Source organism: Tetrao urogallus, assembly GCF_951394365.1.
Source record: "Tetrao urogallus genome assembly, chromosome: 7".
In the NCBI taxonomy this organism is placed as follows: domain Eukaryota; kingdom Metazoa; phylum Chordata; class Aves; order Galliformes; family Phasianidae; genus Tetrao; species Tetrao urogallus.
Window position 1 is genome coordinate 25320671 of NC_136820.1, and position 17203 is coordinate 25337873.

Genomic DNA, 17203 nt, shown 5'->3' on the forward strand with positions numbered 1-17203 from the left:
CTCTAGAGTAGTCAGCAGAAAAGAACTCTCTGACTGTTGGCTACAGAGACAGAATCTCAGATGGTCACAATATCAGAATGTAGTGGGTCACACAGCTGTAAACTCCTCTTCCAAATGTTTAGAAAAAAAAATAGCTACAAATGCCCACATTCTTTCACATAATACTAGGAATCTGTGCAGTGTATTTTTTCTGTTTTTTTTTCATAATACGAGTAACTATTGACAAAATGCTTTGCTTTTAGGCTGCTCAGCATAGAACTATTTATTGAAATAAAGATACTCGAGAAATCAGGTGCCTAACACCTGATAAGGTGTCCTCTTATGCAATTTCTGAGTAACTGGTATTTTTAACGTGGTCTGTTGCAAATCTTCAAGAAACATTTTTTACTCTTCATCTGCTGTCTGAATTTTGAGTTATTTTTTCTATTGGAGTTCTGTAATCTATTTGCTGTTGAAGTAAAAGTAACTGTTAATGTGCCCTCTCATTTTTTGTTTCAGAAACCTTTGACGACATTTATGTTAAAAGAAAAGATTTCATAGGGGAAGCTGGAGAGAATAAAGGTGATTTTATTTCATGAAGATAGTGAAATTTCTGATTCACACACTGATAAGAATATAGCTGGGAAGTTAAAGGTTTTAGTCAGCTTTATGTTATTCACTTTAATTTTTCAGTTTAACTAAATGAAATTAATGACTTGGTTTGCATTCTTATTTCTGATCTTATAAATGACATTGAAATGTCAATATCAACAAATCCCTTAGGTCAGTCAAGTCGTTTCATTGTCAGTGTGATATATGACATTCTTACTGCTGCCTTTTGTTTTTGTGACTAACCACTGATGTGCAATAGGTAACATGGGGATAGGGACATCTGTTATATGAGATAAGCAAAAGTTTATGGCATTATGTTGAATGCCATTTTCATACTTCAATTCAAAAGAAAGGTGAAGAGTATGGCAAATGAAGGTCCTTAATTCCAAAACTCTTTAAACTCTATTGCTGGCATTTCCAGCTCTGTGTCTGCTGAGGTATTGCTCACAGAGAATTCTCCTCAGGTGTCTTTTTCTTCATCTCTGAATTGTTAGCAGGGGAGGAAAATGCACTCTCACTCAACTGCCAGTGCTGGATAATTCTTTATCAGTTTCTTCTAATGCTTTGTTTTTCAGCAGTAGGAAGCATAACACTTCGCAATAAGATTCAGGGAAGTTTAACCTTTTATTTACAGTTTTCTAATACTGTTTCAAAGGACAGATCTTAAGTTGAACAATCTCCTCCAACTTCATTCCTGCTCAAACCCATAATGCTAAAAAGCCCATTGAAAGCCTTCTGCCATTCTTGTATTACAGTGCCATACTCCTTTCTACAGTCCACCAGAACACCCACTTTTTTTCAGAATATGGAGCATTTCTCATTCATTCTGCATTGCTATCAGAGAGAAGGCTGAATCCATCTTTGTCATTGAAAACATATATGTAATATTCCACTAATAAAAAATATACAACTATCAAAATGAAGAAAAATGTTCAGAGAATTATCTGAGAGCTCTGAGATAACTGAAGTAATTAAGTAAACTAAAATATACTTTTGCTACAAAGTAGTGAATTATTCATACAAAGTACTTCATGTGATGTAAGTGGGTAAGAATATATTGTTACTAAGTATCTGCTTCCAGACTCTAGGCTTATTATCTGCATTTAGACATACATGTGAACAGTAAGCAGTATTTTTTGTTTAAACACCATTACAGTAATCTAGTTGTGCGGCACTGGTAATTTGTTCTGCCAATAAAGTTATTTGTTGACCCAGTATCTGAAAATCCCTGGCTGCCTGCTCCAAAAGGCCATGGTGAGAGTGGGAAAGGATGTAGACAGAGTACCTTTGTCTGCCAGTTGAGATTTATGTCCTACTGCAAACATTTATTCTGGTGTAGCACATGGGGGGAGAGGAATGAATGGAACATATGTTTTTCTGTTCAGAAGACATTCTCCATCCTTGAAAGAAAAAAAGTTTTATAATATTTCTCCTTTTTCTTTAACATCTGTAGGTTTTGAACAGTCATCATTTGACAAGGTCTTGAGCTCTATTCCCAGTTCTATAGATGTCCCCCGAAGATTTATTTCTATAGAAATGGACAATACTAGTAATCCATCACTCTCCAGACCAAAAACAATCACCACTGAGAAGTCATATAATTCTCAGAGAAGTGCTTCTGTACAACCAGATGTATCTGAAAACACTGCTCATGCTGTTGGTAGCAGTAGTGGACACCTTACTGACACAGAAGGGGCTTCTCCAGAAAACACAGTGATTACAGCTTCTTCAAGGAGCCATGCTGTATCAACTGAGAAGAAAACAAGGACACGAATTGAGGCCTACAGTCATTGGGAGACTGGCAAGAAAGCTTCTCTTAGCAGTTCAGTGAATACAAGCAAAGGGCTTTCTTCGTCTCACAAAATATTTAAAGGTGGAAATGTTCACAGAGTTCAGCACTTGTTAGCCAAGCGTAGAATGAATCCTTTACTTTTTGCTCTTGCTGAAGTGACTATCCCACCAGAAATGCTTCCTGAAGATTCAGATGAAATAGTACTTCCTAAAGCAATAACCTGTGCTGAACTACCTTGTTTTCCTGGAGTACCTTGTGAGCCAAGTCAGGATGATGGAGTCAAGTGTGGTCGTTGTCCCTATGGTTACTATGGAGATGGCTTCAATTGTAGAGGTATGACAAATGACTGTACTAAATTCTTCGCTGAGGATTATTTTATATATAGGTTGCTCTGAAAGTAATGCCTCCTATTTATTTCCATGGAACATGGAAATTACAACAGACACAAAGAGCACAATAACACTATTTGACAGAGCAAATTCTCAGCTACAAAACACTAGTTTTTCAGTTAGTCATCACCATTAGCTATGCATTTTTGCCCATGATGAACAAGATTTTACTCAAGATGAACAAGCATGTCACGCTCATAAAGATCTGCACAAGTGGAGGTGACCCACTGTTTCACAGCTGCTTTGAGGGCTTTGTTGCTAGGAAAATGTTGCCCATACAGTTGTCCTTCGTTGGCCCAAATAGTTGGAAGTTAGAAGATGCCAAATCTGGTCTATACAGTGGGTATGCTGACTCAGTCCTGCCAAGAATGGTGATGTGCTCCATGGACTTCAAACTGGTATGGGGGCTACAGTTATCATATCTCAAGAGAAAGATGGTTCTCTTCTCTCTCCTTACTCTGGAATTTTGAGCCTTCAACCTAGTCAGTATTATGATATAGTGGTCAGAGTTGATGATTTGTCTGGGTTCCAGGAAATCCAGAAGGACCACCTCTTTCCTATCCCAGAAGACAGTGAACCTACTCTCAGTTTACCTACTGAGAGCTGCATCTTGAATTTTTTCTTCGATGGAGAAGTCATGTATTGCCACTCCATGAACTGCTGGTTTGACTCTGGCTTATAGTGGTGACAACATATCTTATAGAATCATAGAATCACCAAGGTTGGAAAAGACCTAAAAGATCATCCAGTCCAACTGTTCACCTATTCCCAATAGCTCCCACTAAACCATGTCCCTCAACACAACATCCAGCCTTTCCTTGAACACCCCCAGGGTCGGTGACTCCACCACCTCCCTGGGCAGTCCATTCCAGTGCCTGACCACCCTTTCTGAAAAGTAATACTTCTTAATGTCCAGCCTGAATCTCCCCTGCCGTAGCTTGAAACCATTCCCTCTGGTCCTATCACCAATGACACGAGAGAAGAGGCCGACCCCCAGCTCACTACAACCTCCCTTCAGGAAGTTATAGAGAGCAATGAGGTCTCCCCTGAGCCTCCTCTTCTCCAGGCTGAACATTCCCAGCTCCTTCAGCCTCTCCTCATATGGCCTGTGTTCCAGACCCCTCACCAGTTTTGTTGTTATCATCGGTAATGATGCACTGCAGGAAACTGTTATCTTCAGTCTTGTATTGGTTCAGTAGGTCCTGACAAACTTGCATACAATGGTCTTTCTGTTCTATGTGAACATTTGTGGGACCTACCCTGCACAAACTTTGCAATACTTTAACATTGCCACCATCACTTCCAACACACAGAAGCCAATATTCAGCTTTATACACAGTTCCCTGGTTGCAATACGTCTTCACATGCATGAGCTGATTGAGACACTCTTCATTTTCTAGAGTGACAGCTCTGCATGGACATCCAGAATGGCTTGTCTCATGTCTTTGTAACACTACTGAAACTCACCACGCACTGCTTCACTATGCTCACATGCACTGTTTGGTTTCCATAAGCACTTAGCAAACAATGAATGTCAATGGGCTCCATTTTTTTCCTCCATGGAGGAATTCAGTGACACACCTTTGTTTAATATGCACTTCCATGCCAGACACCATTTTGTAAGACTGCCCCTCTGCTGCCATCTGTCACACAGCAGCAAATTTGAGGGAATACTGTTAGGAAAGTTCAGCCTTACTGCCACACCACCAAAATTTGTCTCTGACATTGTGGGCCAACATAATACAATAGAAGGCATTACTTTCAGAACAGCTCTTGTATTTTTATAACATGAGAATACATTGTTGATGTGTGATTGGTAAAATTCACATAGTACTGAATTTCCTAATTTTCTTAGTAATATTTACCTTACAGGCTTTTATTTGGGCGGATGCACTTAAAAACATTTTTTCTCTGATGTATCTCAGGCTTCCCTCTTATGATCAGATCATGATCAGATTGATTCTTTGTGGTATGTTCATTGTGCTAAATAGGACATAGTTAGGCTGAAATGCCATTGTTTGTTTCTTTATTCCTTTCACTGTTTTTCTTAATTGCCTTTCAGCAATATGTAGACAAACATGTGGCAAAAATATGGAGTGTGTGGAACCAAATATTTGCAAATGCAAGCCTGGTTATGCTGGTTATAACTGCCAGACAGGTGGGTATGGCATTTTGATTTAGCCCATGATAGCTCATATAAATGAGTTAATCAGTAAGATCACTGTTGATTTTGCACAGCACTATGCAGACCTGATTGTAAAAACCATGGAAAATGCATTAAGCCCAATGTCTGTGAATGTCTACCAGGTTACAGCGGCTCCACTTGTGAAGAAGGTAAACAGAATATTTTGTACTTTTGAATTCATAAATATCTGAAGATTGCTGTCAGTAACTCCCATAACCATTCGTTCTGATAGGAATGCAAGTTCATTTGATTTTTACTTTAACAGAGATTCCTATGTTTACTAAGTTATGACAGCAAAATATCATACTTTGATTTAACTTATTGCATCATCAGGACATTGCATGCTGATCTAAAATTAATGAAAAAAATAGTTTGATTGATTGGTTTTTATTTATTTTTTATCACATCTGAGGAAGCAGTGCTTTTTCCACTGGGCATTTGTTCAGAGTTGCACTTCTCCACTTCACCCTTTCAGAATCTTTTAAGAAAACAAAGGTCAACAAATTGCAGTTCACTTTCATAGGTGTGCATACGCCTTTCCAACAGATCCTTGGCTAGAATCCAGTCCCTCTAACCTAGGTGCCTTTGCTTAGGTATTCCCATCCCTAAATTTCTCAGTTCCTTTGAGGAAGAGGGTAAGAATACAAAAGAATGTCTCAAACAGCCGCCTGAATTCTCTATAATTCTGTTCCCAAATAATTTAATGTAAATACATTCTGCTCTCTATTGACTGTTTAGAGAATACAAGTTGTGTCCATGTGGTGACCCAATTTGCTTACTTATGATTTATTTTTCTGTAAGTACAGGAAAGTACAGCTGTTAACTGTGTCCTCTTAGGAAGAGTTCCCAATGGCACATCATGGTGGCACCTAGCTCTCTGTCACAGTGATGCTTGGGATGTTCTCAAGTGAAAGAGAGATCTGGATTCCAGACACATCACTCCACAACAGTTTCCCAGTCACCATGCATTAGGATATTCTTAGTAAGAGCACTTAGCAGTTCTGCTGAAGTGAGTGATGTTCTCAAGGACAGGCAGCAGGAAAGGAAGAGGAAGTCTGGTCTAGCCCAGTGATTAGGGCTGCCAGCTGCAAAGACCCTGCTGCCATGACCTCTTCTGTGGATAGGTCTGGACTGTTTGTGTGCTGACCCAAAATGACTGACTGATTTAACTGTAGTGCCAGTCACATCTAATTTGTAGGCTTCCACAGTCTTTTCAGGTGGATTTATGGTGAGTGCTTCCTTACACCTGTATAATAATAAAGATACAGATGAGAGATAAGAACAGATTTTCCTGCAGTTATTCTGATAACGTGAAATTATGTAAAGACAGTGGCCAGGGTAACTTTCACAGCAAACAGAGTTCACTTGTAACTCTATCCGCCTCTAAGCTGAACGTTCCTGAAAAGCTGGAGGACTGCAGTCCTGTCTGGAAATTGTCTCACATTTCCATTCTCTGGGGGAGGCCACCAATGGTGGAACTCTGTGTGCTCTGTTGAAATTCAGTTCTTGTTTGTCCTTGTAAAAAGGCATAACACGTTACTTCATTTTATTTCCAGTTCTTTCCCCGCTGTCAATTACTAACTGTGTCCTTTTGCTAAAGCATAACCAATACACACATCTTTTTAGATGTGCTTTCTTGAACAACTGAATTCTATTTTCACAGCACACTGTAAACCACCCTGTAAAAATGGAGGCACATGCTTGGCCGGAAATCTCTGTACCTGCCCCTATGGTTTTGTAGGACCAAGGTGTGATACAAGTAAGTAAGAATTCATACGCAAAAAATACAGAAAATTCTTCCTGTTCTTTGGGAACAAAGCAAGTTATAATTTAAATATCTGATGTACTCCTCTAGTGAAATTGTGCCTAATTTCCAGTATTAATATCTGGGAAAGAACTGAAAAATGGATGAAGGATTTTCTGTAACATATTTTTCTTCCCTCTTTGATTGATGGATGGTAGTGATTTGCAACAGGCACTGTGAAAATGGCGGTGAATGTCTCACTCCAGACATCTGCCAGTGTAGATCTGGATGGTATGGACCAACGTGCAGTACAGGTAACAGGGGACTCCTACAGTTCTACTACATTCCTGGGAGGCCTCTCATAATCTGAAATTTGTAACCATGTTACTCAGACAGCAGCATTGGGTGGCTGCCTAATGCTGGGGTGCCCCCACACCCCTTCTTGTTTCTGCATGCTAGTTCTGATGCCAAGTAGCAGTTCTATAATATAGATCTCAAGTTTTTGGGTAGAGATTTTAAGTGAACGGCATAATCTGAACTCATGTGAGGCATTTAATCACAATCCTTGCAACAGAAGTAGATATTTTATGGATTTTATTTTGTTGTCATGGTTCTCCCTTTTCTTCACCGTTTGTGCAGCGATGTGTGACCCTGTGTGTCTCAATGGTGGCTCCTGTACTAAGCCAGGTGTATGCCTCTGTCCACATGGATTTTATGGAACCCAGTGTCAGAATGGTAATCTTTTTTTTTTTCTTTCTCTTCCTGTTGTTATGAGGTAATCAGTAAGAAAGCATTGTTAAGCTTGAGAGAAGTAGTGTACAAACATATATATATGTAAAGCTTTTATGGCTGATTCAGTCAATGTTCAAAAAGAGATACTAAAAATTCACATTCTCTCTTGCATTCAACTCTTGAGCAGTGTTCAGCCACTTGACCAGCTGCTTTATATATTATATAGTCTGGTCACTTTTATACACATACACATACACATACACTGCCAACCTTGACATATTCTTATCTTATTCTGTATTTGGTACTGATGTAGTAAATCCACTAATATGACTCTTAATAGACAGGCTTGGTAGTTTATATCAATGTTTGGCACTATCAGGATTTTAGTGTTGCACTAATTTCCTGGAAGTATGTTGCAAACAAAAAGCAAACAGCAGCCATTCTCCTTTATATCTTTTAGCTGTCTGCAGGCCGCCTTGCAAGAATGGTGGCCACTGTATGAGAAACAACATTTGTACTTGTCCTGGTGGTTATACAGGCAGAAGATGTGAAAAAAGTAAGATAGTGTTAAAATCCTTCCAGAATATGAAAGTAATTAATAAATTGCTCTGTAAACCATTAAAAAGTATTTAACAGCAAATGTTTCTTAATTTAAGGTGTCTGTGAGCCAAGCTGCATGAATGGAGGAAGGTGTGTAGGGCCCAATGTTTGCTCTTGTCCTTCAGGGTGGAGTGGAAAAAAATGTAACACACGTAAGTATCATGCAGTTAACAGGAGAACCATGCCCTAAAAGTAATGTATGGCTAAAGGACAGCTCTGACAACAGATAATATGAAGTTATTGCCAAAGAACTCCTAAATATGCACACATTGACAAATAGTGATCTGTAACTTGGCAGCAAAATGCAGAATGGGGAACTAATACTACGCAGCTCAGGGTAAATCACGAGACCAAAATATCCTTTTAATTCTTGAATGACAAATACTTCTGTTTCTTTCTCCACTCTTGTCTAAACAAGATGCATCTGTATTTTTGAATACATACAGCTGCAAAGAACTGGGTCAGTGAACAGAAAGAATTTCAGTTTGTACTATAGGACATAAAAAAAAGATATCACAGAAAAAGATCTACAGTGAAACATTGGAAAGCTGTGGAAACAGTGGGAAATGATTGGAATAAAAAATGCAGTAGGCATAAATCCTCTAGGAAAGATAAAAATAGGACTGTGATGGAAGCACAGCTGTGGATTGCGCTGTATCTTGATGAAGTTATAGATGGCATGTAAATAAAATGTGGCAGCTTGGATAAAGGCACAGTTTGTGTGAAAATCAGCATGAGTATGGATGATAGAAATACAGTAGATAAAACATAAGTGTCTGTCATATCAGCACACCTGAGGCTCAGATACTGATACAGACAACGAGGTCTCTCATGGCATGGATGAAAAACAGTTCTCCCTATGTTATTTTCTGTAATTATTGGAAAGGCATACTGAAAAAAAAAAAACAAACAAAAAATCACCCATATTTACAAGGATTAGATGTTTTTGGACTCCATGGAAAAGAGATTTCATAATCATAAAATCTGTTAACCAATGAGAAATAGTAGTGTTTTAGAGAATGATTTAATAAACAGAATGTGCAGAAAAGTGGAAATAGAAAATACTTTAAGATCAAACATTCACGAGTTGATTCTCTGTGAGTTAAGCTGCATAACAGAAAGATCTTTCCCTGAGGTTTGGATTTTGGAAAGGTAAACTTGGAAAAAAACCAACAAAATGGTGTAGTGGCATTGACTTAATATTTCAGGCTTTTGTAGCTGACTGTGTTGTATCAGAAATCTCAATGCATACACTGAGTGCAGGCCTTTTTGTTTCTGGTTCTGTCTAATATTCTGTTGATCTTAGGGTTTTAGTGAAGATGATGTGACTATTTTGTGTAGAAAGCAGTCAACAATTAGTGAGCATCCTCAAAAAAAAATAATCACTTGAGATATAACTGAACCTTGTGATGATGATTTTTGTGTAGCAGTCTGTCTTCAGGAATGTAAGAATGGTGGAGAGTGCAATGGACCCAGTACGTGTCATTGTCCTCCGCAGTGGGAAGGAATCCAGTGTCAAACACGTAAGAATGATGTGGTCTACAATGTAAACTTTTTATTTCTGCACAGTTTAGAATGCTTCAGAAGTGCACAATACCTGCAAATCCTGTCCTTTGGCTTATTTTAACAGAAATCTGCGTTAAAGGCAGGACAGAGTACAGATTTCTGTGCCCATTCTGAAACTCTCTAGAATAAAAAGATAGTCACGGACCACGCATGCAAATGGATAGATGATATGCTGCTGCAGTAGCCCTGAGAGACCATTGCTATGTACTGCTTTTAAACACACCTTACTCGTGTCCCTCTCTCTATCTCATTTATTCCTTTATTATTAGATATAGTCAGCATGTTCCCGTATTATGTCTGCATCTTTGTATATGGAGATGGGCTTGGCAAGAGTATTGTTGGTTCCACAGGACCACAAGCTTCCTTCACTGAATTGTTAGATAACTAAAGCCACATATCCCTGTCTCTTGATCTAGCTGTGTGCAATCAGAAGTGCCTGTTTGGAGGCAAGTGTGTGTCACCTAATGTGTGCTCCTGCCGTCCTGGTTATACTGGAGTCCTCTGTGGGAAGAAAGTTCAGGTAACTGCAGTGTCAAGATGCCATTATAGATGTGGCAATTTGGAAGCCATTATTTAGTCCACCTGTCCAGAAAAGCAGCACCAAATACACCAGGAGTGTTTTGTCTTACTTCTTCATTTCAGTCTCCAGTGAGGGAAAGGTCCTAAAAATCCTGACTTATTCTATTATTTTAGTCATTCCAGTACTTTTGACAATTTTTCCCAACACCTGAAGTAAATTTCCTTTGTTTTTAATTAAGTTGTTTCTTTTCCTAGTGGAGCCATTTTGGAAATGACTTCAACCATAACTCTTTTCTAAAACACAGCCATTTTGGGAAGGAGTATCCCACTGTTGATTTTCTCAGCTGGTGTCAGGTCAAGCCCTAATATTTTTTTATCTACCTACCTGCCTACACAGTCACTCAGTGTATCCTCCTTTCATGCAAACATTTACTGTTGCCAAGTGTAACTTCGGGCATAGACTTATTTTTTGCATGGTAGTGAACAACGACCATTTCTCTGCTTTGTCAGATTCCTATGTTTGGGCACTGACTATTTTTTCCGAAAGTTATTCAATTAAGTGTTATTACAACTGTTTTGGGACTTCTGAAGTAGAAAGCATTCCACATCTGTCTGCATCATCTATGATTTTCCTTTTAATTCCAGCAGATTTTAATACTTTTATGATGCAGAATTCACTTCGAAGAGCTGGAACATACCTAATTTTTGCACTGCTTGCTGGTACTATTCCTCTGCATTCATCTTTAATTACATGCCACTGTTCATGCTTGCACTGTTTTCTTTTAGAAACTATTCAGCTCTTCGGTCTCCTGCAACAACCAAAACAATGTAATCTATATTTCCTTTTTTTTTTTCTTTTTAGTACTTTGCCAGTGTCTTTTAATGTAAAATCTATACTGTGACTTCTAGCAATGCAAGTATTTTTTAGTGAGAAGCAGTTTAAATACAGGGAAAACAGCAACAGATTTTTACTTTCATCCAAGCATTGATTTCTCCTAGCTCATATCTTTTTTTTTTCTTTTTTTTTTTTTTCTTTATCATGTACAATATACAATGCCATTAACATCTCTGGTTAGATGTCAGATAATTTGCCAAAGGAGTAAATATGTGTAAGAAATCAGAACAGTAAATGACTGCTCCTATGTGCCTTGAAAATATAAAGCTATACATCATGATCACTGTAAAGATAAAACTGTAATGTTTGTGGCATGGATTTCCAAAACACATCATAACAAATGAAATAATTTAGTCTTAAGTACTTGCATAAATACATCCTTCAAAGCATCAGCATTTTTTTCTTACTCCATAAAATACATTGCTGATCAGTCGGGCAGTGCTATACCTCTCACTGACAAAATGGGCACGTTTTCTTTCTCAAATAAACGAGCAAGCTTTATGCACAACCAGAACTTTATGTTGTATTTCTCCATGTCAGGAAAGCAGAAATTCATTAAAATTGTTTCTTAAAAAAGTCCATCTATTATATTTACTTATTTTTCCTTCCAAGGTACAAAGACATTGTAATTGAAGAAAGGAAGTATATCAATTAAACGCTGCATGGATCTGTGACACTTGAAAATAGCAAGAAATTTGAAGGCATTCCCAGATCTAATTTAAATGAGGAAAATATTCAGAATATTTTAAAAAAATCATGTTAATTGTGAATTTTTGAAAAGCTTCAGTAAAACAAACTTGTAGTCATTGTAACATGTATGTTTCTACAATTCTCAGCTACCTCAGAGCCTCTGAATCTTCACCAGATGGAGAGATTTCATGCATCATGCAAAGCCAGAATTCCGCAGTCTGTTAATGTAGTCAACTATACTGCGTGTGAGCAAGACTGCAATATCTGCTGAGCACCTCTATGAAAGTAGATGGCACACAATCATTTGGGAATTGTACGTTCTGTTTTTAAACATTGTTCATATATGTATTATTTGGAAGCATATAGAAGGAAGAGCACAGGTGTTTTTTTTTTGTTTGTTTGTTTTTAACTTTTTGTTTTCTTTTGTGTAGTAGTGAGGAAGGAGGGGCAGCCTAAAACAAGACTTCAGTAGTAGTGCAGGCAGGGCCATATGGCTCATTAACAGTCAACCAGCAGCAGACTACTTCTAGTTTATCTGTGGCAGGCCTTTGTATCCAGCAGCCAAACTCTGACTCTTCTTCATTATTGACACTCACATGTGTGCATGTGATTACAGAATGACTGCTGTGTCTGTAAGACTCTTTTATGCTCCTATTTTGAAACAGCATTTGGAAAGGTGAGAAAATAATGTTTCTTAGAGAAATGTGACAGTGTTTGACCCAGAGAGATCTTGTGCTGAACCTTAAAATAAGAGCTAGTAACAGTGGGAGTTTGCTGCACATCATGACATCTGTTTACATCTTCTCAGAAAGTATTTGCAAGCAATCCATATGGGTGCTTTTTCCATTACCTATTGCTCCAACCAATTGTTATCACCAACCAGCAGCAAGACAGTTTTGGAACAAATGAAATTTCAGTTTACTCTATGCTTCCTTCTTCCTTCTGCCTCTCCTTCAGCAAATGAGTTCTAGTAATAAAACTCCCTTTAAGCTAAGCATGTGAATTTACCATTTGGGGCTGTGAGTTGTTTTTCTTACAAAAAAAATAAACCTCATTATTTTTAATCTCGTGAACCATATCCCATTTATATGCACTAACTCTGAATAGAAAGAAAATCCTGTTCCTCTTGCTATTTTCTGCCACTATGGGATGCCAACTGCCACTCATGGTTGTAAGAGCTCTCTGAGCTTACATTTCTCACCTTTCCATAGCCCTCTTAATCCATTCTGCAAAGTAAATTAGCATTTTCAGAGCTCAGCACCATTTCAGAATGATAATTTCTAAGTGCCTCGTGCGTATTTCAAAAATGTTTTCAGTTTTCCACTTGCACTGTAAGTTTCAGTGGCTCCATGGCTTTTATTTTTAATCCAGCGTCCAGGTGGCTGGGAACTGCTCTACTATTTAAAACCTGCTTCACTTGAACTGTTTCCTTTCTCACAGCTCACAAAAATCTCTATGAACAAAACCTGACTAGCTATTGTAACTGATGCCTCAAGCTGAAGACTTGAATACACAATATTTTCTAAACGTGGGCATGCTGATATTGCATAAGCTCATTTTGTAACAGCCTCCACTCCATGCATCATTTAGCTACAGAAGTGGTGCTCTCAACGATGAGGTGCCAGCAACAGCGTTTTGGTTAATGACTGTGCAACCTTCTGTTCACAAAACTGAACCAATACAAATGCCCTTCTAGGATTTCAGGCTGAATAAAGGGTTCTAATTAATAACTTCTAGTATTTCCCACTGACTTTCCTTGTTGCTAAAGGCAGAAATAACTTCTTTTACGTCTTCCAAATGCAAGCTGAGTGAAGAAAAGCACATCCAGACTTTTGCAACATTAGTAAAAAGCTCGGTGCCAATCTATGCTGTGTTCCTTTAAGCACACAGAGCAGGAAAATTACTAGTACAGGCGTAAGGACACATACTTCAAAATTTCCCTGTTATTACAGTCCATCATACATGAAATACTATTTACTAAATGTAACTAGAAAGCATATTGAAACAACGCAGTAATGCTGCTCAGTTCTACAGAAACTTAGTCAGCAGAAGTTGCAGAGTTTATATACACTGGTTTAAAAAAAAAAAAAGTTCTAAACTTGCATAGCACAGTCTCAAGGTAGGCCAAAAAGAGTTTGGGGGCTTGGAATTGGGGGATGACAGGGTCTGCTGCAGGATAACTAGTGCCAAGCTGAAATCTCTTATGCTGATTCTTAGCACATTGGAAAGGCTGCATTAACAGGAAAAGGTTTTCATGTAAGTAAATCACTGTTATAGTGTACATACAAAGTTTTTCCATCGGTATGAACAGTATCAGATGTCAGTTGGCAGAGAAAATGTGGAGCAGCAGAAGGTAAACTGAGTCAATACGGCGTACAAGAATATTGTTCACTGAATTTTGTTGCATGATTTCCTTATATACTGAAGGTAACTATGTATGTCTGCTAACTACCAAAATTGCTCTGCAGGCAGAAGTTCCTTTCCTAAGAGCACATTAAACATTGCCCATGATCTTTAAAATGCTGTTTAATGAGTATTTTTGAAGGAAGTAGTCACTTATATCACAGAAGAAACTACAGACCTTGCAAGGACTTACCTTCCTACATCTATGTTCATATTACCCAAGATTTCAAAATTAAAAAAGTAAAATGAAGTGGGTCACATTTGAAAGTTTCACTCTTTTTACAGGCATTAATATTATTATAGCTGAGGACAGAAAGTGAGTTTGCATTTCCAACAAAAGCAAACCCTTGAAGAGTAACCAATGCAAATGGTAGTATATGAGTATAAAAGCTTTACCTTCTTATCAAATAGAATACCTATTGCCCAAATGAGAAAATACAATGTTTAAATTCTCAGTTAAGCATTAACACCAGGGTACACATACAGAATCATGTAGGTTAGAAGAGGTTTTCAATGACTGAAGAGATTTATGCTGTTTCTCTTCTAAGAGGGCAGCACGTGGCATAGTTGTGTTAATTTATTCAACTTCTCATCACAGCTCAGTTTAGAAAAAAAACATTTGATTGCAGTGAACCAAGTAACTTCATTCTTGGTACAACCACTGATTGTGGAATATAAAATTTAGATGGTAAATTATACATTACATAAGAAACAAAGCCTTCCATGTGTACCTTTAAAATGACAGAATAATAGAAATACAACCAATGCACCTTCCTTACAATTTTCTCAGTCATTTTAATAAGAATCAAAACATCCATACAAGGTGGTATGCTTAGCTCTACTAAAAAAAAATAACTTGTTCTGTATGCAAAATTACCTTTTCATTGGAAGATACATCTAGCCCCCAAAACAGCATGCTGTAACTGGCAAGCATGTTCAGCCTTCCAGTGAGTGGAAGGGAATGGAGAAACAAACAAAAGAGAATAAACACTGACAGCTCTTTAAGTAACTCTGGAAACAATCATTTGGATCTCATTTATAATACATCATGATTATGCTCGACTTTGAAATAACGAGGACATTTACTAAAAATATTGTGCAGATTTAAGTGGATTTTCTTAAAAACAGGAAAAAAAAAAAAAAACAACACAGCAAACTCTTCAGCCAGTAGATGGTGCTGCATCCAAGCCGTTTCTAAAATATGCCATCACTTCTGATGTGTTCATCAAATTACTGCTTTATCCATTTTAACTATTTCTAAAAAGGTAACTATTTAAATTAGCAGTTGTTCTCACCTGCTCAGACACACCAACTACAGGTCTGCTTCATAGGCCTTTGTGGTATATGCCTGTTATACATCTCTTAGGTTCTAATTACTACTGTCACATTTGGCTTCTCTGCTGATAGTCAGGTTTTTCAAGAACAATGCTGAGATATCTTTACATTTACATATTTCTACTCACTTTCTCTGAAATCTTGGGGCTGACGCCATTTATTTCTTTCATTCACTGCCCTGCAACTAGCATTTCATTTAAGGTATTCAGCTTCACTTCTGAATTACTAAATTTTTACTTGATTATCATAGCAAGCTGTGATACAGATACAGAATTTCACTGTCATAAAACCTCTTCAAGTAGTATTGATGAAGTCATCTTGTTCCATCTGTGAAAGCCACTTTTTTTTTTTTTTAACCAGCATGTCTGAAACATCCAGTGCATCACAGTAAAAGCACCAAAAAATACATTCCTCTTGTTCTGTCCAACGTTCACGGCAGCAAATCATCCATAAGAAAAGCTTCTAGCAGGTTTCAAGTGAACTAGTTACAACAGCCTCTGAAGCAAGGGTGGAGAAAGGCTTCTCAACTACACAGAGCAGCAACTACTTCATAAAAGAAAATAGCCTTATAAATATACCATTTAATGTCTTCCATCTGTCTTCACTATGCTTTGTTTCTGTTCTAGACAAGCTTGGTAAACATGAATGCCCCATTTCTTTTATTTCCAGTCAATGTTTGTCAGTTTGTTATCCCTGAAAAAACGCAGCCTTCATTTTCCCTCGGACAGGGATACCATGTTTGGCCTGGTTCAACTTGTGTGTTTTGGCAAAGCTTTCCTGTGCAGTAGCTTTCAAGAAATAGGACAGACAAAACACAGCACAGTGGTTGTTGAAGTCTCAATCAGATCTGCAATCTTCTCAGAAGGCTGCAAAACCCAAATGAGGCCAAAATGCCCAGGAGGGAAGCTTCAGTGTCCTCTGTGCAGGTGATGTGCAGCAAGAAGGGCTCATCCTCACTGCAGGCCAATAGATCCCCATTATGTTGCTCCTGCAGACACGATCTTGAACATGAATCATCAATGCCTACGTCTCTGTAAGGAAGATAAAGACTCCCCCTATCTTACTCGGATAAGGAAAAGAAATAAATTGGAAGCAGAGAAATGATCAGATACTATAGTTGTAAGAGTGGTCAAGATAAGGACTCTTTTAGGGTATTAGCATGGATTAAGCTTTTAGAAGGTAACAGTGGAACTGTCTTAACGTGTACTTTTTTTTTATTTAAATAAAGCTTAACTGATGAAGATAAAATCTGATTGTGGTGAGGGGCAGGAAGTATACACAAATCAATAATCAGGATTTTGATAAGATGCCTTGCAATTTGCATCTTTCTGAAACATCAGCAAACTTCATGCTTCTTTTTCAACTGTGTAATCTTAACAAAAGTAAATTATACTTGCACTAACAACCCCTTCTTATAATCTGAATTAAGGAGGTTTTGTTTCATGTGCTTTTTGAAAAAGCACATTGCTAATAAAACACCACAATTCCAGTCTGAAAAATAAATAATCAAATAGAAGAGCACACATCCGATCTGAAGTATTTTATTTGAAGAGTAAGCTTTACTTCAAGTTCAGCTCTATCAACCACGACATAATAGCTCTGCTTACAAAGAAAAGTGAGAACAGCAGAAAAACATATACTACACATACAGTAGAGTGCATCATACACTACACGCAGTTGGATATTTTTAACAGCTTTATTACTATCAGCAATACTTCTCTTTTCATAGAGAAATGAATTTACTCAGAATACTAAAGACAAA

The 17203-nt window shown here is 37.8% G+C and overlaps 1 protein-coding gene across 1 annotated transcript in view; it reads left to right on the top strand.

Annotated features, from left to right (window-relative positions):
- The window catches only part of VWDE (von Willebrand factor D and EGF domains), a gene marked incomplete at both ends in the record, with an annotated part of 37488 nt that extends 27312 nt beyond the window's left edge, over positions 1 to 10176 (top strand). The window contains 11 exons of the mRNA XM_079538126.1: positions 499 to 561; positions 2045 to 2716; positions 4835 to 4930; positions 5011 to 5106; positions 6621 to 6716; positions 6920 to 7015; positions 7341 to 7436; positions 7894 to 7989; positions 8090 to 8185; positions 9461 to 9556; positions 10016 to 10176. Of these exons, the coding sequence (XP_079394252.1) occupies positions 499 to 561; positions 2045 to 2716; positions 4835 to 4930; positions 5011 to 5106; positions 6621 to 6716; positions 6920 to 7015; positions 7341 to 7436; positions 7894 to 7989; positions 8090 to 8185; positions 9461 to 9556; positions 10016 to 10176 (1664 nt within the window). The remainder of the gene's footprint in view (positions 1 to 498; positions 562 to 2044; positions 2717 to 4834; positions 4931 to 5010; positions 5107 to 6620; positions 6717 to 6919; positions 7016 to 7340; positions 7437 to 7893; positions 7990 to 8089; positions 8186 to 9460; positions 9557 to 10015) is intronic.
- Between the last annotated feature and the right edge of the window lie 7027 nt (positions 10177 to 17203).